We start from the raw sequence: 21,194 nt of genomic DNA, 5'->3' as shown, positions 1-21,194 counted from the left end.
GACACCACAAAAAAAGAAAGTTACAGAACAATGATCCTCCTCAACATATGTAAAAATTCTCAACAAAGCTCTATCCAACAGAATTCAACAACATATCAAATATATATATATATATATATCATGATCAAGTTGGATTCATACCAGAGTTGCAAGGATGGTTCATCATCAGAAAATCAATCAACATGATTTACCACATAAATAGAACAAAGAATAGAATCACATGATCATCCCAAACAATGCAGGAAAACCATTTGATAAAATCCAACACCCTTTCCTGATAAAAACTCTCAGCAAAATAGGAATAGTAAGAGAAATTCCTCAACATAATTAAGGGCACATAGGCAAAACCAAGAGCCAACATTATTCTAAATGGAGAAAGTTTGAGAGTATTCCACTTGAGAATGGCAATGAGGCAAAGATGCCCTTTATTACCACTCTTATTTGATAGTGCACTGAAAGTCCTAGCTAGAGCAATAAAGCAAGAAAGGGAAATAAAGACTATCCAAATTGGAACAGACAAAGTAAAAGTATCCTTATTTGCAGATGACATGATCCTACACATGGAAAATCCCAGAGACTCCACAAGGAAGTTACTGGAACAAATAGAAGGATTCAGTAAAGTGGCAGGGTACAAGATTGACACACAAAAATCAGTTGAGTTCTTCTACACCAATAAGGAGGACTCTGAAAAGGAAACCAAGAAATCAATACCACTTACAATAGCCCCTAAAAGGATAAAATACCTAGTTTAATAGTAAATCTAACCAGGGACATAAAATATTTCTACAAGGGAAACTATAAAACACTACTGCAAGAAACTAAAGTAGATCTACATAAATGGAGAAATATACCATGCTGTAGATTAGAAGACATAATATTGTGAAAATGTCAATTCTACCAGAAGTGATCTATAGATATAATGCAATCCCATTCCAGATCCCAACAATATTATATAATGAAATGGAAAAACTCATCTCCAACTTTATATGGAAAGGTAGGAGGCTGCTAATGCAATACTGAAGAAGAAGAAGAAAGTAGGCGGTCTCAACTTCTCAATTTCAAAGCTTACTATACAGCCACAGTAGTCTAAACAGCCTAATACTGGTTAATGACCGACACAGACTAATGGAATAGAATTGAGAACCTAGAAGTAAATCCATCCATCAATAGGCAGCTAATCTTGACAAAGTGTCAAATTCCATTCGATGGAGAAGAAACAGTCTCTTTAACTGGCAACACTGGATATTCATATGCAGACTACAGCCTTCAGTACTGATTACACCTCAACATAGAGAAAACAACTATATCCTCACAACTGGGCCAATAAGCAATATCATGATAAACAGAGAAGAGACTGAAGTTGTCAAGGATTTCATTTTACTTGGATCCCCAATCAATGCCCATGGAAGCAGCAGTCAGGAAATCAAATGATATATTGCATTGGCCAAATCTGCAAAAGACCTTTTTAAAGTATTAAAAAGCAAATATATCACCTTCAGGATAAAGGTGCACCTTACCAAACCATGGTATTTTCAATTGCCTCGTATGTATGTGAAAGCTGGACAACGAATAAGGAAGACTGAAAGAGAATTGATGCCTTTGGATTATGATGTTGGTGAAAAATATTGAATATACCATGGACTGACAGAAGAATGAACCAATCTGTCTTGGAAAAAGTGCAGCCAGAATTCTCCATAGAAGCCAAGATGGTGAGACTTCGTCTTATATACTTTGGTCATGTCATCAGGAGGCATCAGTCCCTGGAGAAAGACATCATGTTTGATTAAAGGGTCAACAAAAAAGAGGAAGAATTTAGTAAGTAGTGACTAGGGTCTTAAAAGTTTATGAGTGGCCATCTAAGATGCAACTGTTGATCTCTCCCCAACTGGAGCAAAGAAAAGTGAAGAAAATCAAAGATGCAAGGAAACAATCCAAAGGACTAATGTAGAGTGTGAACACCAGCCTCCATTACCCAAAGAACAGAAGAACTAGATGGTGCCCAGCTACCACTGCTGACCGTTCTGAAAGGAATCACAATAGGAGGTCACAGATAGAGTGGGAGAAAAGTGTTGAGCAAAACTCAAAAACAAAAAAGACCAGGTTTACTGGTCTGATGAAGATTGATGGAACCCTTGGACTATAGCCCTTAGACATCCTTTAAGCTAGGAATTGAACACAATCCCTGTGGCTCAACTTTCAGCCAAATGATAGACAACCTTGTAAGATGATCAGTAACACCATAAAGTTATGTGTTCATTAGAACATTCAACCATGGGAAATCAAAAAGGCAGCATTTGCCCAGGGATAAAGCTAAGAAGGCAGGAAGGGTTAAGAAAAGAAAAAAAATATATTATTTAATAAGTGATTTTACCAAGAAAGTATAAAAGGGAACCTGCAGACTGGGTAAATATCTTTGACAATGCCATATCTGACAAGGGTCTCTAAAATATCTAGAAAACTTAAATAACTCAACAACAAAAAGATAAACAATCCAATCAAAAAATGGGCAAAGGATATGAACAGACACTTCACCAGAGAGCACATTCAAGAGGCCAACAAATACATGAAAAGATAGATGTTCAAGATCATTAGCCATTAGAGAGATGTAAATCAAAACTACAAGATACCATCTAATCCTTTCAAAAATAGCAGTGATCAAAAAAAAGAGAAAACTACCAATGCTAGAGAGGTTATGGGAGGATTAGAACTCTCACTCAATGCTGATGAGATTATTAAATGGTACAACCGCTATGGAAAACGGTATTACAATTCCTCAAAAAGCTAGAAATAAAAATACCATATGATCCAGCAATCCCATTCCTAGATATATATCCTAGAGATATAAGAGCAGTCACACAAATAGATATATGCACACCTGTGTCCATTGCAGCATTCATATTCACAAAAAGATGGAAACAACCTAAATGTCCATCAACAGATGAATGGATAAACAAATTGTGATTCCTACATACAATGGAATATTACACAGCTATAACTGGTAGCATAGTGGCTAAAGACACTTGCCTGCTAACCAGATGGCTGGCGGTTCAAACCCACCAGCCACTCCTCGGAAGGAAGCTTGGGAAATCCTACTTCCGTAGTGATACTGCCTCGGAAACCCAAGGAGGGGTCGCTATGAGTCGGGGCCGACTCCACGGCACATAACAACAACAACAACATAACTAATAATGAGGAGTCCTCAAAATATAACATGGATGAATCTGTAAGACATTATGCTGAGTGGTATAAGTCAATCACAAAAATGACAACTATTGTATGGTTCCACTATTATAAAAAGTCAAGAATAGATATACACACAGAAAGCAAATTTCTTTTATGGTTTCCAGGAATGGGAGGCAGAGGGAGGGAGAATCACTTTCTAGATAGCAGATGCTTATTATTTTGGTGATGGGAAAAGCAATCCCAAATATGGGTGAAGTCAGCATGATTTAACCAAGGTAAGTAAAGTCACTAAGAAGTACACAAGGAAGAGGGACATTTTGGTAAATGCTATAATACATAAAATTTTGCAGCAATAGTAAAAACAACCACAAAATATGTGTGTGGCTATGTAGATAGATATGGATCCATATATGCATATAGGAAGTCATATGTGAGTAAAAGCATGTGCATGTGTAGATGTATCTGTAGGCATATGGGCATATGCATGCACACATTTCTGTGTGCTTCATATATAACAGACCACATAGAGTGCTGTGGTGCACTGAATTACTTAATATGGCCATTCTAGCCATAGTCTTTGTAACTCCCACCAAATGACTGGGTAGGACTATGCAAATGTGAGGAGCTTGTGGCCCACCAAAGGGATTGAATAGATTGTTAATAGTGTAAATAAGGTGCTTGGCACACTTGTGGTGGTGGGACTATGCAAATAAGGTATATGGAACCCTAATGTGGTGATTGGTCAGTTTGGCCATCCTACTAGACTTAAAATGAGCTATCCCAGATGTAGAAAGAGGAGATCTCACTACCATCAAGAAAGAAGATCCAGGAGTGGAGCACATCCCTTGGATCCAAGATTCCTGTGCTTAACCTCCTAAATATAAGAGACAGAGAGCTGTGACACCAGAGACAGCAGGAAGTGATGGCAGAGAAATGGCAGCAGCAGAGGCAATGGAGGCAGCAGAGGCATCGCAACCAGGAGATCAGCACAAGCCAGACTAGTGGGCTTCCCAGCCTACAGAGTGAGAAGCTGAGTGTCTTCAGGCAGGAGGCTTGCTGGCGAAGTTGGGTGCCTCTGGGCATTTTTCAGCAGAACAGTGTAGATGCCAAGGGGCCACAGGGCCAAAGAGCCACAGACCAGAAAGAGGCATACCTGCCGCACTGCTGAGAAGAGGCTGTCCTGATTGAAGAACTGTATCCTGAGTTATTTCTGATCCTGAATTGTAACCTGTTACTTCCTTAATAAACCATAATTCTGAGTATTGTATGTGAGTTCTGTGTGGCCATTGCAATGAATTATTGAACCTAGCAGAAAAGTAAAGAGTGCCATGGAAGAGATGGTTGGCAGAACTGGAAAAAATGCCAGAGGGTGGAGGCATGTCTGACCTCCTCCTCATAGGAATAGCCTTGAGCCATTGATCTTGATCCTTCTCCCCACTTGTGAAGGGAGGAGGTCAGATGCTGCCCCCACACCTTTATTACAGGGTCAGAGTTACGGAGCCTTCCTAAATATATTCAAACAACTCATGAGATTGGCTTACATGGTCAAAACACTTGGGACCATAGTGTTGGGGGACAACTTAGTGAACTGACATAACACAGTACACAAAGATAATGTTCTACATCCTAGTTTGGTGAATAGCATCTGATGTCTTAAAAGCTTTCAAGCAGTCATCTAAGATACAACTATATGTCTGTACTCTACAGAGCAGAAGAGAATGAGAGCTCAAAATAGAAACTAGTCCATGAGACTAATAGCCCATGTGAGCCACAACCTCTTCTAACCTGAGACCAGAAAAACTAGATGATTTCTGGCTACCACTACCATTCTGACCAGGGACACAACAGAAGGTTCTGGATAAAATAGGAGAAAAATGTAGAACAAAACTCAAATTCATAAAAGAGGCCAGACCTACTGAACTGACAGAGCCTAAAGGACACCCCAAGACTATCACCCTAAGAGACTCTTTGAACTTGAAATTGAAGCTATTTCTGCAGGTCACTTTTCAGCCAAATAATGGATTGGCTTATAAAATAAACAATATCACCCATGAGTAATGTGTTCCCTTAAACAATTAACCATATGAGACCAAACAGTCTACAGTTACCCAAAAGCAAAGATGAGAGGCAAGGAAGGAAAGGGAAGCTAGACCAGTGGAAACAGAAGAAACAGAATGAAAATGAGAATGCTGACACATTGTAAAAATTGTAACCAATGGAGCAGAATAATTTGTTTAAAAATTTTTAAAGGTGAACACTTAATTTGCTGTGTAAACTTTCACTTATTTTTTTAAAAAGTTTATGAAAAAGAAAATATTAGTAAATTATATTACTAATTGTTACAGGGAAATTATTTACAAAGTATTTATTTTAAAGTATACCACACCAATTTGTTTGTAATTAGTCACAGACAAAACAATTGTGTGTGTTATCTTTCATCCCAAAAGTTGAAATTGTCTACAATTCCTTGGTTTTCCTTTGTATAATTAAGAATAATATTTAACCTGTGCTGATTTTTAATGTCTGTCATGGAATTAAATTGATTTATTTCCCTGACTCATTAAAAAAAAAAAAAAAACTGCTGAGAGAAATTTAAGATCTGAGTAAGTGGAGGGATGTGTCATGTTTAAGGATTGTTGTTGTTGTTATTTGCCATCGAATCGGACCCAACTCATAGCGACCCCTCCTTGGGTTTCCAAGGCAGTATCACTATGGAAATAGATTGCCCGATCTTCCTTCCAAGGAGTGGCTGGTGGGTTTGAACCGCCAGCCTTCTGGTTAGCAGTCAAGTGCCTTAGGCACTATGCTACCAGAGCTCCTTGTTTAAGGATTAGAAGACTCAATATTGTATGTCATTTCTCTTCCATTAAGCTATAGGTTTAGCGCAACCAATTACAGTCCAGCAGACTTTCTAAATAGAAAGTGACAAGCTGATTCTATGGAAATGCAAAGGCCTAGAGTAGCCAAACAATCTTGGGGAAAAAAATACAAAATTTATCCTGTTTGACTTAAAATTTCCTCTAAAGCTACAGTAACCCAGACAATGATGTATTGGCATAAGTATAAACAAAGACTGATAGAAAAGAAATGATAGTCCAGAAATGCATCTAAACATCTACAGCCAATTTGATTTTTGACAAAAGTAGCCAAAACATTTCAATTGGGAAAGAAAAGTCAACAAGTACAGGAAAAACTCTAGAACTGTATGAGGAGCAAAAAATGAATAGTGGCGCCTACCTCACACCATGTATAAAAATTAATTCAAGATGAATTACAGACCTATAAGTAAAAGTTTATATAGGAAGACATCATCATGAGCTGGAGACAAGCAAAGATTTTTTAGAAGACATAGAAAGCACTAATCATGAAAGAAAATTTTGGTAAATTAGACTTTATCAAGACACTGATAAGAAAATGAGTAGGCAAGCCACAAACATGAGAAAAATATTCATAGATCTTATATCACACAAAGTATTTTTATTCTGAATGAATAAAAATCTTCTACAACTCAAAGGACAACATACACAAGAAAAATGGCAAAAAATTTGAACACTTCTAAAAGGAAGAATGGCCAATACACATGTGAAAATATGCTAAGTATCATTGGTCAGTATGGTGATGCAGGATGAGATACTCACTAAAATGACAAGTATTTAAGAATACTGACAAATATTGGTGAAGAGATGGTCAACAGACATCTCATGTATTACAGTGAAAATATAAAATAGAAAAATCTTGCAATTTCTTATAAACATACATCAACCTTTGATTCAACAATTCCACTATTTACCTAAAAGAAATAATGTATGTCCACAGACTTGCACATTAATGTTCACAGTAAATTTATTCACAATAGCCAAAAATTGAAAATAGCTCATGTGTCCAGCTACAGGAGAACAAATGAATATATTGTGGTTTGTTTATAAAGTGGAATATAACTTGTCAATAAAATAAAGCCAATTACTGGTATACATGGATAAATCTCAGACTTTATGCTGAGTGAGAGACATCGAACACATGAGCATATACGAAATAATTCCATTTACTTCAATGTCTAGAACAGAAAAAACTGAGTGAACAGAGTGGTGCAGAGGGTCGGTGACAGGAAAAATGAGTGGAGATAATGAAATTTTTTTGACTTCCCAGCCTTGAGCTCTTCCTCCTGTCTGGCTCCCTCACTAAAGATGTGCTGTGGACCACAGCCTTCTTCCCTACCCCAGGCCTGTGGTTCTGATTCCTGCACTGATTTGTTTCAACTGTTCACTTGTGCATTCTGTGGCTCTCTTTCCCTGTCTGTCTCAGAGAGCAATAGATGGCTGCTCTGATAGGCGTTTTCTTTCCTAATGGGGAAGGGATTATTTAGGCTTCATGAGCCCAGGAGGCTGCAGAGGGCTGACAGGTGGCAGAGCTAGACTGAGACATGTGGTTGCCCAGGCAGATGAATAACTTGGTGTTCTTTCAAACCACTATTATTTAAAGGTTAGTTTAGTATTTATTGGTTTTCTTCTAATAAAAATGGCATACTTTTTTTATTCCAGTTAAGAAATTGATTACATTTGATTTACTAAATAAATAGTAAATAAATATTGACTAAATAAACTTCTTGGGAGGAATGTAAAAAAAAAAATCTAAATAATGAAGTGTCATTTTTCTTCCTGGTCAGACAGCAACCTACTGTGTATTTTTCAGTCTCTAAGCTGGTGGTGGGCTTGGTGGAGTATACATTGCAAAGATGTTCAACAGACAAGTCAGTGCCTACAAGTTTTAAAATTTGCATTCAAGGGCATTCTGTACTTCATCAGGTGTGGGGTCAATTTACCAAGTACGTATGGAATGACATGAGAAACCTGAGTTCAACTGGCACTAAGATAATGTCAGAACTGACCAGTCAGTGCTTTGTGGATGGGCTTCCCTCCTCTTAATCTAGCTCAGAAAGCTATGGCTTGAGGCTGTGGAGTAGGTAGCCTACTTACCCTCTGGTCAATAAGAAAGCAAGAACAAAAAGGTAACAAATTTCTTGCCAGCATTACATTACCTATGGCCATGCTACTTTGTGAGGATTGGGACACATAGTCCCTTGATGTTAGTTCTGTCCTTCAGTCTTACCCAACCCCACAATCCTATGAAGCACCTTGACCTAATAGAAATCCTCAGAATTCAGTGGCCCAGGGTTCAAAATCCCAGCTTAATAACACAAGCTGTGTGACTGACAGTAGTCTCCTCATCAGCCAAATAGGGGAGAGTACCACCTACTTCACTGTGCTGTGCAGATTCAATGAAATAATATGTAAGGCCTTCCTAGCAGTGCCTAGTGAAGAATCTGCCCATGGCAGATTCTCAGTAATTATTAATTGGTTTGATTGGAACGAAATGCAGGAGCTTGCGAGGCATCTGTGCTCTTTGCCTTTCTGCATGTTCTCTTTCACTTCTGTTCTCTCCTCTCAGTTCCTCTTTGTCTCATTTCACCTGTTTGTTCATTCAAACGTATGAAGAGAGCCCACTATGAGCCAAACCCTGTACCAAGTACTAGAGAATCAGAGATGAATAAACCATTAAAACAGAGCCCCCTCTGCCTGAGAAAATCAAAATCCAGGGGCTGCATGAGGACTGCAGGAGCCTAGAAAGGGGAACCACTAAGTCACATCCGTCTTCTCCTCCATAGGAGATCATCACCTCCATCCTGCTGAGTGGGCGGATTGGGCCCAACATCCAGCTGGCTGAGTGCTATGGACTGAGGTTGAAGCACATGAAGTCAGATGAGATCCACTGGCTGCACCCACAGATGACAGTGGGTGAGGTACAGGACAAGTACGAGTGTCTACATGTGGAGGCCGAGTGGAGGTAGGAGGGGAATCCTTGGCTGTAGAATGGGTACAGATGAGTGTGGGGTGGTAAGGCCTTGGATTAACCTTCCTTATAGTACCTCACATCTCTGAGACTCCTTCAGAAAATCAGAGCATCTAGGCTCAGTCCTACTGAAGTGTGCAATGTACTTGCCAAGCCCTAACTTGGGCTCACAGCACATACTCACCAGTGCAGATGTCTAGAAATATCCCCAGACAGGATGTTGTTGGTGCTATGATGAAGAGGCAGCAGAGGGGTGAGGAGGGTGGAAAAGCCAGGTCAAGGGATGGTCGAGGAAAACAGTTGCCATGAGGGAGAATTGGAGTCAGGACTAATATTGACCACTGTCTGCTAGCTACACTTTTGTCTTCTATGGTCTTCCACCCAACCAAAGAGAAGGGAAAGAAGAAATAAATCCTGAATGAGTGGCCAAGAGCCTCATGGGAAGTCCTTTGCATGCTGGGGACTCTTTGCAGGCCCTACTCCCTCGTTTAGGCACCAGCTTCCCTGTATCAACCAAAGAGTCTGAATTTCCTGTCCCAGGTATGATCTTCAAATCCGCTATTTGCCAGAGGACTTCATGGAGAGCCTGAAAGAAGATAGGACCACACTGCTATATTTTTACCAACAGGTAAAAGTACTTTCTTTATATTCTTTCTCCATGGGTCCTAGTGCACCCTAAATGCCAAGCATTATTCATCCTCTCCTAGCAAAATGGAAAAACAAGCCCAGATTTTAAATGGACTAATCCAGGCAACTTCTCTTGAGGACATTCCCTGATCCCTAGTCAGCTTCTCCAATCCTGCTTCTCTCCCAGCTAATTGATAGCCTAACCTTGTCACATATACTCACAGCTTTTTCTGGACTTTCCTGGTAGCTATTTACTGTCAGGAAATCTTGGTTTTTTAAAAAAACAAGTGCAGGACGGAAGAGAAGGTTGTAGTGCTTAAAACACAAGCTCTTCTGTAGTTGGTCACACCTGATTTCTAGCCTAGCTCTGCCATTTACTAACTGAGTAGCCCCACAAACATCATTAACCTGCTTGAAGCTGTTTCCTCTTCCATATAATAGGGATAATAATAATTCCTACTTTATAGGGTTGTCATGAGGACCAACTACTATCATCAGTGTGTGCTGATAAACCAGCTCTTTGAAGAAAAAAATCCCTGATTTGTAGCATTTGCCTATCTCCATGGTATAAGTACTCCCACTGTGGCCTACTTTAAGCTACCAATGTGACCTCAATGGGCTCACAATATTTCTGAAAATTTAATAAGCAGCTCTCTCGAGCTGTTTTGAGTTGCTCCAGCACACCACAGGATATATTGCAGGTAAAGTGCCTAGCCTGGGACTTGGCACAAAAGAAGTACTAAATACATGTGAGCTGCCATCATTCTTTTCCATCTGGTCCTAGCTCCCTTCTTGATCTCCCTGGTGGTTTGCTGGAAGCCAAGCCAGACTTTTCTTGGACCATGGCTGACATCTTCTTACCAACAAGACTTTGGAAAAATTATTGACTTCTCCCAAAATCACTTGACTGCTAACCAGAAGGCTGGCAGTTCAAACCCACCAGCCACTTCTCAAAAGGAAGATGGGGCAATGTACTTCTGTAGTGATACTGCCTCGGAAACCCAAGGAGGGGTCGCTCTGGGTCGGTCCTACTCAATGGCACGTAACAAAAACAACAATCTCCAAAATAGCAGTGGTGTGGGGAGGGAGGAAATAGACACTTTCTTCCTCATGGGGAAATGAAAGAATGTGTGTAAAAGCACTTCAATAACCTTGAGGCTTTGGCTTATGGAGGCACGGTGATCACTGCCCAAAGTTACAGAGGGAATCAGAGGCAGAGCTGAGCGTGAGCCTCCCCTTTCTGCTCTTCATCCCCCCCCCCCCCAATGCATGTTCCCTCAAGGTGGGCTGCATGTGAGAGACATCAGTAAGGCAGGATTGTGCTCCAGGCACCTGCCATCTCCTGAGGCCTCTGCTCGGGGAAACAAGGAATGAGAGTGTGAATCTGAACCTTGGTCTTCTACCCCCACAGCTCCGGAATGACTACATGCAACGCTATGCCAGCAAGGTCAGTGAGGGCATGGCCCTGCAGCTGGGTTGTCTGGAACTCAGGTACGTGACTTTGTAGCCTCTTCAGGCAGATGCTTGTGCCTCCTCTCCTGTACTAGGCTCTCAGCTGTCTAGGACTTCCCTCACATCTAGGATGGGAAGCACGAATGGATATGTGAGACCCAGGGAGGGAAGAAAAAAGGGTGGGGACATTTCTGGTCCCTGGGCCTGAAGGCCTAGATCTCTTTCTGGTCAGTTTCTCCTGTCTTCCTCTGACTGCCATTGCTCTTGCCTCTGGACTGCCTGCTTTTTCCATTTATTGATCATCAATGTCTGCTATTCAAGCAAATCAGCAGATGTTTCTCTGAGCACTGTGCTAGCTTCTGGAGAGTATTAGAATAAAGAGATTTCAGTCTGTGTTGTTCACTGCTATGTCCCCAGCTCCAGTAAGCATTCAATAAATATCTATGGGATTAATAAATCATTCAGAGATGCCTTCAAACTGATAATATTTGGGAAAGTGAGAGGTATATATACAATTAATCATAACACAAGGCAGGATGAAATATGTACTAAACAGAGTTATAATTTGGAGCCATTAATCCTGACTGAGGGCATCAGTGGAAGAGGGGGATATAAACTGCTCTTTGAAAGAGGAGAAAGATTTCAATAGTCAGGTAATGTGGGGAGGGGATAGGCTAGAGAATAATGGGAGATGGATGGAGAGGGAAGTTGGGCATGATTGTGGGAAGCTTTGCATAACACTCTAAGAAATTAAACCTTGTTCTTGGCTATTGGGAGCTGTTGCAGTTCGGGGTGGAAGAGAGTGATGTAACTTAATCTGTTCTTGAGCACTTTCTTGACCAACATGACACCATGAGCTTCACTATCTATCTGTCTATTCCACACTCACATCACCTTTTCTGTACCACTTGTCTGTCACTGAACAGTGGTTCCTAAATAAGGTTGTAAATCATAATCACCTGAGAAGTTCATTAAAGTGAAGATTCCCTACCTCCACTCTTGGAAACTGTGGTTTAGTAGATCTGGGTGGAGCCCTAGAATATGTATTTTTAACAAGTTTTCCAGGTAATTTAGATGCCATTAGACTTATGTGAGTTGATTAAAGGACTTTCAGGACAATTACCAAAAAAACTTTTGGCAAAGGGTTACTTCTGGCTTGGTGGCAGTGCAGTTCCAGGGGAATACTCACCCTATCAGTGACCCTAACATTATAGAGAGTAAGCCTACCAATGCTTCTACAGTGTCAGTCAGTGGGGAATTCTAGCTCCCATACCAGGTCTCAGAGAGTGTTGATGGGCCTTCAGGGGGCCATACGATGGGAAGGTGAGGGTTCCTGTTTTATTTCACCATCTGAGACTGTTGGGGTTTGAGAAAAAATAGGCATAGGTGGTAGCGTAGTGCCTGAGGCACTTGAGTTCTAACCAGAAGGCTAGCGGTTCAAACCCATCAGCCACTCCTTGGAAGGAAGGTTTGGCAATCTACTTCCATAGTGATACTGCCTCAGAAACCCAAAGAGGGGTCACTATGAGTCGGGTCTGATTCAGTGGCACATAACAACAACAAGCCTCGGAGGGTGCTTCATTGATTGCTTTATCGTTTGCTGACTCTCTGTCTCAATAAACAAGGGGACTAGGGCCCCTTCTGCAGATTAGTCTTCAGCCCCTGCACCTAGTTAGAGAGCAAACCATTTCACTGCAATTTGTAGAGACTCTGGAAGTTCAGCATATGTGCTGGAGGATCAATGGCAGCCTATAACATGTATCTCATCACATGGGCCCCTGTATGCCTTCCCTAGACCACTTCAACTTCCATAACCTGCACCACATCAATGATTGCCCATTTTCACCCCTGAAATTGCACATATTGACAAAACTTATCCTTACCTTTTTACTCATTAATCTATCCAGGACTTTAGTAGTCCTTTGAGACTACAATCTTGTAAGTCATCCATCAAACAATCATCTTTTAGTAAAAGCATGAAGACCCATTAGCATTATGTTTCATTTTCTCATTTCCTGAAGACATTCACAAACTATTAAAGGTTGCAGCTTAAGAGCCAGGGACTGTGCCGAATGCATTGGACCCAATGAGGAATCAGGACACGGCTCTTGTTTATAGTCTCATCAGAAGCTCACAGTGTAGTGATGTTTACTGCTATGGATTCAAGATTATTCAAAAACCCACAGTTATTTAGTGATGGGGCATACTGTGTTATGCTCCAGAGTCTGCAGAACAGAGTCCGGTAGGCAGGGATGGATTACCCATTAAACAAGGTAAGCACGTGCTTAGAGGATCAATAAAACAGGGGCACCAGTTGTCCAAAGCAAAGACCCATAGATGCCAAGCAAACAGGACACAAGGAAAAGCTAGCACCACAGTGGAAGGGAATTGGCAGGGCACAAAATGAAATTGATACCAACTTTATTTTATGAGAATGTGCCAGCCAGAAATAAAGTTCTTGCAGGGTCACCAGAGTGCCCACGTGTGAGATGTTTAAGCTATGAGGCTCCTACCACTTGAACACCTTCAGTGACAGTCCCCTCCCATGTAATTGAAACTCCTTATCTCAGCTGATCTCTAGGAAGTATGCTATTTCTTCCTAATAAACAAAAGGTGGAGGTGGGCTATCAAGTCTTACTTTTGCTACATTCACCCAATAGACAACTGGATCCACATGAGTAGTGACTGGGCAAGGATGGATTATATTGATAGATAACAGATAACAGGTCTCTGATACATTGTGAGAGAACCATCTTGTACATCTAATCTGCTGATCCAGCAACTCCAGCCAGGAGGGCCAGCAAATCTCTTTGCCATGATACAAAAACAAGGATGTGCTCTTGTGCACATCCTGGTAAATAAATGAGAACACCAGTCCTAGATGATGTGCAAAAAGTAAGGCAACTTGAATATTTTGACCATTGCAATGCATTCATGCAAGTTACTTTTTAACTGTATAGAATTTATATGCAGATTATATGCTAAGTTTTGTAAATAACAATACTGGTAACATTAACTTTAAAATACATTTGCCAATCTAGCATACATTTAATATAATACTAACATGAGTAATAATTTAATATAATACTAACATAGCAAATGTCAAAACAAATACTGGAAATGTTAATATTTATCCAACACAAAAAGTTTTAATGTATGTATCAAGTGAGTTTTGTTTTTTATTGTCTGTCGCACAGGACACAGTGCTTGATATTACTCTATATAGCTAATAAATGAGGCATTAGGCACATTAGGAGGAAGTAAAATTCAATATTTATTTACCATTTAAAACATGTTTCTGTTTTGCAACAATTAGTGTGCTTCTAAGATCACTTTCCAAAAAAGCAACAAAAGGCATTTATCAGAACATCGCATTTATATTTTATCAGAATATTTATGTATCTCAGTGTAAGGAAATTGGACAAGTCCTTGAAGAAATAAATTAAATGAATATTTTGATAACAAAAATTGCATAAGTGTATTTTATTTTCCATTTCCATTCAGAGTGACTCTCTTTAAAGAAAGAACTTGCTCATTGAGAAGTGTTCTATTGTTTAATCAATTATGTACATATCTCTGAATAAAATAAAATGTATATTTTGTGAATTTTGAATACAGCAACAATTACATATTCTTTTTCATTTTGGACCGATAGGGTATAACCTCACATTCATTTTTTTCTCATCGACCACATAAGAATGCACTAGTGGTACAATAGTCACATTACTCATGATATATCTGGTCCTGTCCTGTGCAAAGTGAGAAGCAAAACATGACTTCAGATTGAGCATACCCTTATGTCTGTATCATGCTCTTTGTGATTGCTTTTTCCCCTGTTGGGTATCAGCATTAGTTCAATGATGTGAAGATGCAGCATCAAAGGACATAAAGTGAATGCACAAGTTTTTCAGTATTATTTCAAGATGTAAAACACTAGTGGAGATCTGTGAAAGGAACGCCAACAAATATCATAAGACGAATGAAATGATTTCTGACTGCTTTATAATTATTTTCTTTTGACCATCTCAGACCTAAAGAACAAAATTACATTATCCAAATCAATAATTTTTTTACTTACTGATTTATATAAATTTTATTTTATAAGTTTAACTTGTGTATAATTTTATTTATTTTCAATTATTCAAATTTGTTTGCAATAGCAGATAAATTTAGAAAGTAAAATAATTTTATATCTAGGTGAAGTGAAATGGCTGCAAGTGGAGCACAAAAACAAAAGCTCACAGATCAAAAGGAGAGGATTTGTGAATCTCTAAAGACAATTCCAAAATTAACTTCTTTTTTAAAACGCAATGAGTCAGAAGAGATTTCTTCTGTTAAATACTAGAGTTTAATGGGTATAAATCATTGAATTAGTAATGCTGGGGTGAAATTACTAATAGCAATATGAATAAAACAGAATTAGTTCCAAATTCTCCATCCATTTCTTGCTGCAATTTAAAAAAAAAAAATGTAGCAAGTGAAACTGTTTGAGAATCTGAATTGTCTCTATTTTCAGACCCAATAAATAACAGAACTACAGATCTGCTTTGTGGAATAATTTTTTCTTGTAATGAAGTAAATTATTAGATCAGAAGAGGGCCAAGTGATTGTCAACATCACAGGGAGCCATTTGAAAGTTTGTGTCAAAAATTTTTGAATGGTAAACAAACATAGTCTGTAGCCAGAATATATTTCTAGGGTGCAAAGCTAATGGTAAAAATTATAAGAGGGAGTGGAAACTGTATTCTCCATCAGTCAGCTCTGTATCTTGTTTTGTTTGTATTTAATTCTCAATTTATATGGACAGATTTAGCAATTGGTCCAACTCAAATATGATTGATAAACATGAAAACAATTCAGTTCACAGAGAGTGTATGTTGTCATATTTAAACCAAAGACAGGGTTTTGGCTTAACCTATGAACTGGAAACACAAATTAAAGAAGAATGTCAGTACTGGAAAGCCATGTTGCAGTGTGTTGTTGCTACCTTCATAACAATTGCTGAACATGGAAGAAATACACAGACTCACTGTTCCAAAGAGAATTGGTTAACCTTCAACCATTTCAGGAGGTAGCATATGATCAAAAACTGATAGTATGGAAGGAAGAAGTCTAAGCTGCACTGAAGGCATTAGCAAATAACAAGGCTCCAGGAATTGACAGAATACCCATTGAGATGTTTCAACTAATGGATGCAAGGCTGGAAGCGCTCACTCGTCTATGCCAAGAAATTTGGAAGACAGCTACCTGGTCAACAGACTGGAAGAGATCTGTGTTTGTGCCTATTCCAAAGGCAAGTGATCCAACAGAACATGGACATTATCAAACAATATCATTAATATCACACATAAGTAAAATTTTGCTGAAAATAGTTTAAAAAAATAGTTGCAGCAGTACATAGACAAAGAACTGCAAAAATTCAAGCTGGATTCAGAAGAGGATGTGGAATGAGGGATATCACTGCTGCTGTCAGATGTATCTTGGCTGAAAACAAGATGTTTACCTGTTTTACTGAGTATGCAAACATATTTGGCTAAGAGGATCATAACAAATGGTGGATAATGTTGTGAAGAATGGGAATTCCAGAACTCTTAATTGTGCCCAGGAGGAAGATGTACATAGACCAAGAGGCAATTTTTCAAACAGAACAAGGAGATATTGCACAGTTTAAAATCAGGAAAGGTGTGCTTCAGAGTTGTATCTTTTAACCATGCTTATTCTATCTGTATGCTAAGCATATAATCCAAGAAACAAGTAAATGAAAACAAAATGCAGCATCAGGTTTGGAGGAAGATTCATTAACAACCTACAATATGCAGATGACACAACCTTACTGGCTAAAAGCCAAGAGGTCTTGAAGATCAAAGACTACAGCTTTCAGTATGGATTGCACCTCAATATAAAGAAAACAAAACTACTCACAACTAGACCAATAAGCAACATCATGATAAATGGAGAAAAGTTTGAAGTTGTAAAGGATTTCTTTTTACTTGGATCCACAATCATTGCCCATGAAAACAGCAGTCAAGATAGCAAGCAACGTATTCCATTGGGCAAATCTGCTACAAAATACCTCTTTAACATGTTGAAAAGCAAATATGTCACTTTGAAAACTAAGGTGCACCTGACCCAAGTAATGGTATTTTCAGTTATCTCATATGTATGCAAAAGCTGGACAGTGAATAAGGGAGACCTAAGAAGAACTGATGCCTTTGAATTATGGTGTTGGTGAAGAATATTGAATATACTGAAGACTACCAGAAGAATGAACAAATCTCTTGGAAGAAGTGCAGTCAGAATGCTGCTTAGAAGAGATCAAGAGACTTGTCCTTAGTACTTTCGTCATGTTATCAGAAGGGACCAGTCCCTGGAGGGGAAAAAAAAATCATTCTTGGTAAAATTTGTTGTTGTTGTTACGTGCCATCGAGTTGGCCCCGACTCATAGCGACCCCTCCTTGGGTTTCCGAGGCAGTATCACTACGGAAGTAGGATTGCCCAACCTTCCTTCCGAGGAGTGGCTGGTGGGTTTGAACCGCCAACCGTCTGGTTAGCAGGCCTTGGTAAAATAGAGTCAGTGAAAAAGAGAAAGACCCTCAAAGAGATGGATTGACACAGGGACTGCAACAATGGGCTCAAACATAGCAACAACTGTGAGGATGGTGCAGGACCAGGCAGTGTTTCGTTTTATTGTATGTGGGATCACTATGAGTCAGAATTGACTTTGGCACCTAACACCAACAACTGATTTTCAAGCAGTTCACCATCACAAAAATATTAGAAATAAGTAAATGACAGAAGTGCTCCAGAAGTATTGAGTGCCAGAGATCAATTTTGTGTAACCACATACTATACCATCATTTATACACTTGAATCTTCCATAAAATGAAAGCAAAAGTGTGTGAAGTTCTTCCAAATAGATTTTCCTTCTTAAACAATGTAAATATTCCTGATGAAGTGTGGTAGTTAAGTTTTTGTGTCTACTTGGCTGGGCCTGGTTGAGTGGCTGGGCAGCTAGGTGTAGTATTCCCCATGATGAGACTAGATCAATTCCATGGTGGAATCTACTGTGAGCAGCTGAGTATCTGCTTTCTGTATATAAGGAGAAGCCTTGGGGAACAGTCTCTAGCTTATGGCACGCTTGAACTCGGCATGTAGTCAAGTTGTTGTTCAGCAGCCTGCCATGCTCTGCTGACCTTGAGACTTTTAATGGACTTGAATTAACAACCTGCCATGTGGTTTGGTAAATTGGAACTGTCCCTTATTACTTGTCAGTCCTGGGCTTGTCAGCCCTAGCAGGCAGCAGCTGAGTGAAGAAAAGCCTCCAGTTACAGTGGGCCAGGAGCAGGAGGCAGAGCTGAGGCCCAAGGTTGCGGGGCTTTCACCCAGACCCTAGAGCCTGTCACTTTGAACTCAGACTTAAAGCCTCCAAACTGTAAGAGAATAAACTCCTGTTTCTTCAAGCCATCCCATTTGTGGTATATTTCTGTTAGAGTGGCACTAGGTAACCAAAACATGAAGAATGCATGAAGCATCCAGAAAATTAGTGTGGGCTTATCCTGGTGGCTTAAATACAAGCCTTTGCGGAGGAAGTGTGACAGAGCTAAGTTTACAGATTCAGTAAAGACAGATTTTATTCATGTAGGCATGTATGATTCTATAATAGAACATTAAAAAAAAAAGATGTGTATTTCCCAGTGTTGAAATTGCTTTATGCATGTCCCTGACTTTAATGATCACAAACTGCACAACAGAATGGTCATTTTCATCCTTAAAAAGACTCAAAAGTCCTCAGCATAGACCAATGGTTCAAGAAAGACTTAATTAATTATCTTTACTGTGTATGGAAGTGGGAGCTCTGGTGATGTAGTGCATAAGGCATATTGTTTAGAAGCTTAATTGTGATGAAATCATTGAAGAATTTCAAGATCAAAAACTAGAAAGAAATATTTGTATTTATAACATGTTACAGATGAAAAATTTATCTAAAAATAAAATACGGCAATTTGTTGTAAAATTTGTTTTCTGATCATTACATTTTCTTTTATGACATATTTTCATTTGTTTATTTATAATTATAGCATGTATTATGAAATGAACATCAAAATTGAATTATGGGCTACTTAAAGCAAAATTGGTGAAAGTCAATTTTCCATTGTGGGAGATCAACAGAATTTTACATTGATTGTTGAAACAACTAAATTCACTGAGTCATTGCCTTTGTTGTAGAGTATGTGGAATATTCTTTTTGTAGACAATATGGTATGTAATAAAATCTTAGTATCTCACATTCACTAAAAATTTTATAAACCAATTCATCTCATTCGCTAAAATGCATAACACACATTTACATTCAATCACTAATATTATTTAAAAAAAAAAAAAAAAACTTCACTGCTGTTGAGTAGAATCCAACCCATAGCGGCTCCCCTTGGGTTTCCAAGGTGATAGGTCTATGGAAGTAGATGGCCCAATCTTCCTTCTGAGGAATGGCTGGTGGGTTTGAATGGCCAACCTTCTGGTTAGCAATCAAATGGCTTAGGCACTATGCCGCCAGAACTCCCACTAATATTACAGCCATGTTTAAAAGGACGATACATCATAGCTCGCTAAGACACACACACACACACATATAGCTAACACAGCCCATTCGAATGTGTCAGTAAGCAGAGTAGGGAGTACCACAGATTATCAGTGTTTAGGCCCCTCACAGGACTTAATCCAGGCCTGCAGACAGATATTCTTTGTCACATAGGTTAATCTTTGTGATATAAGGTGTATATTAGGGACACAATATGGAAAATATTTATTGTGTAAGTTTGATACAAGATTTTCAAGCTTAATAACTTTTAAAGATGAATACAAAGCTATAAAAATGATATTTTAAAGTCAAACTTACAGCGATTTCTCACCAAGAAAGCTGGATACATTTCTCAAAATCAGGCCATAATGCAGAATATTCCAGGACATGATTCTTTCTTGAAAAGGTTCCAAGGCAAGTTTACCTACAAATCATGGCCAGAAGTCCACTTGTTCTGTTAACATCATTGTTACCTGTCTACAGATTATGTCATCTGTGTATAGATATATAGTCTCCAGAAAAGAAAAAGATGTATTCTTTGCCAGCTTAAAATGTATACATATTGATATATACATGAAATATGAAATGGGCAAAATGCATTTTCTCTGGACTTAATTCATATCAAGGCACAGTAGGGCAAAACAATGAAGTGCAGAGGGTCTGAAGCTAGATTACCTGGATTTGAAGCCCTAGTCTACCATTTACTGGGTTACTTTGGGCAAGTCACTTAACCTCTCTGTGCCTCAGTTACATTCATCTGTAAAATGGGAATGATAATGATAGTAACTACCTTGTAGGACTGTTATAAGGAATAAATGAGAAAGCATATAAAGCACTTAAAACAATGACAGGAACAGAAGTATTCAATAATTATTATTTTTACTAATTAACATTTTTATTGGTTTATTTAGGATATTTTATAAATGTAAAAAATATTCTTTTATCTAAATATCCTTCTATAAGTTAAAATTTGAAATTCATGGCCCTTCTAGAAATTAGTATCTGTCCACTTTGAGCAACCAAATCATTTCTCCTTTGACCTGAATACTCCAGACCATTGCCCATGCCAAAAAGAACCCCACAACCCTCTGACCTAAGAAATCAGTCACAGTGAATATATAACCCAAGATTAGTTAAGGTGTTGTTGTTGTTGTTAGGTGTCATCGAGTCATCTCCAACTCATAGCAACCCTATGTATGGCAGAACGAAACACTGCCTGGTCCTGTGCTATCTCCACAATCCTTACTATACCTGAGCCCATCGCTGTAGCCACTGTGTCAATCCATCTTTTTGAGGGCCTTCCCCTTTTTCATTGGCCCTCCACTTTACCAAGCTTGATATTCTTTTCCAGGGAGTGGTCCCTTCTGAGACGTGACCAAAGTAGGTCAGATCAAGTCTGGCAATTCTTGCTTCCAAGGAGCATTCTTCCAGGACAGATTTGTTAGTTCTTTTAGCAGGCCATGGTACTTTCAGCATTCTTCGCCAACACCACAGCTCAAAAGCATCA

At 39.0% G+C, this 21,194-nt stretch overlaps 1 protein-coding gene across 1 annotated transcript in view; it reads left to right on the top strand.

Moving 5' to 3' along the window:
• Positions 1 to 21,194, top strand: part of PTK2B (protein tyrosine kinase 2 beta) — a 117,547-nt gene that overhangs the window by 39,530 nt on the left and 56,823 nt on the right. Inside the window, exons 2-4 of the mRNA XM_007938735.2 lie at positions 8,846 to 9,024; positions 9,571 to 9,658; positions 11,069 to 11,148. Of these exons, the coding sequence (XP_007936926.1) occupies positions 8,846 to 9,024; positions 9,571 to 9,658; positions 11,069 to 11,148 (347 nt within the window). The remainder of the gene's footprint in view (positions 1 to 8,845; positions 9,025 to 9,570; positions 9,659 to 11,068; positions 11,149 to 21,194) is intronic.

Source organism: Orycteropus afer, unplaced genomic scaffold, assembly GCF_000298275.1.
Source record: "Orycteropus afer afer isolate SDZICR_OR568_19922 unplaced genomic scaffold, OryAfe1.0 scaffold00053, whole genome shotgun sequence".
In the NCBI taxonomy this organism is placed as follows: domain Eukaryota; kingdom Metazoa; phylum Chordata; class Mammalia; order Tubulidentata; family Orycteropodidae; genus Orycteropus; species Orycteropus afer.
Note: the sequence above shows the minus strand (reverse complement) of the source record. Positions and strands in the feature narration are given on the sequence as shown.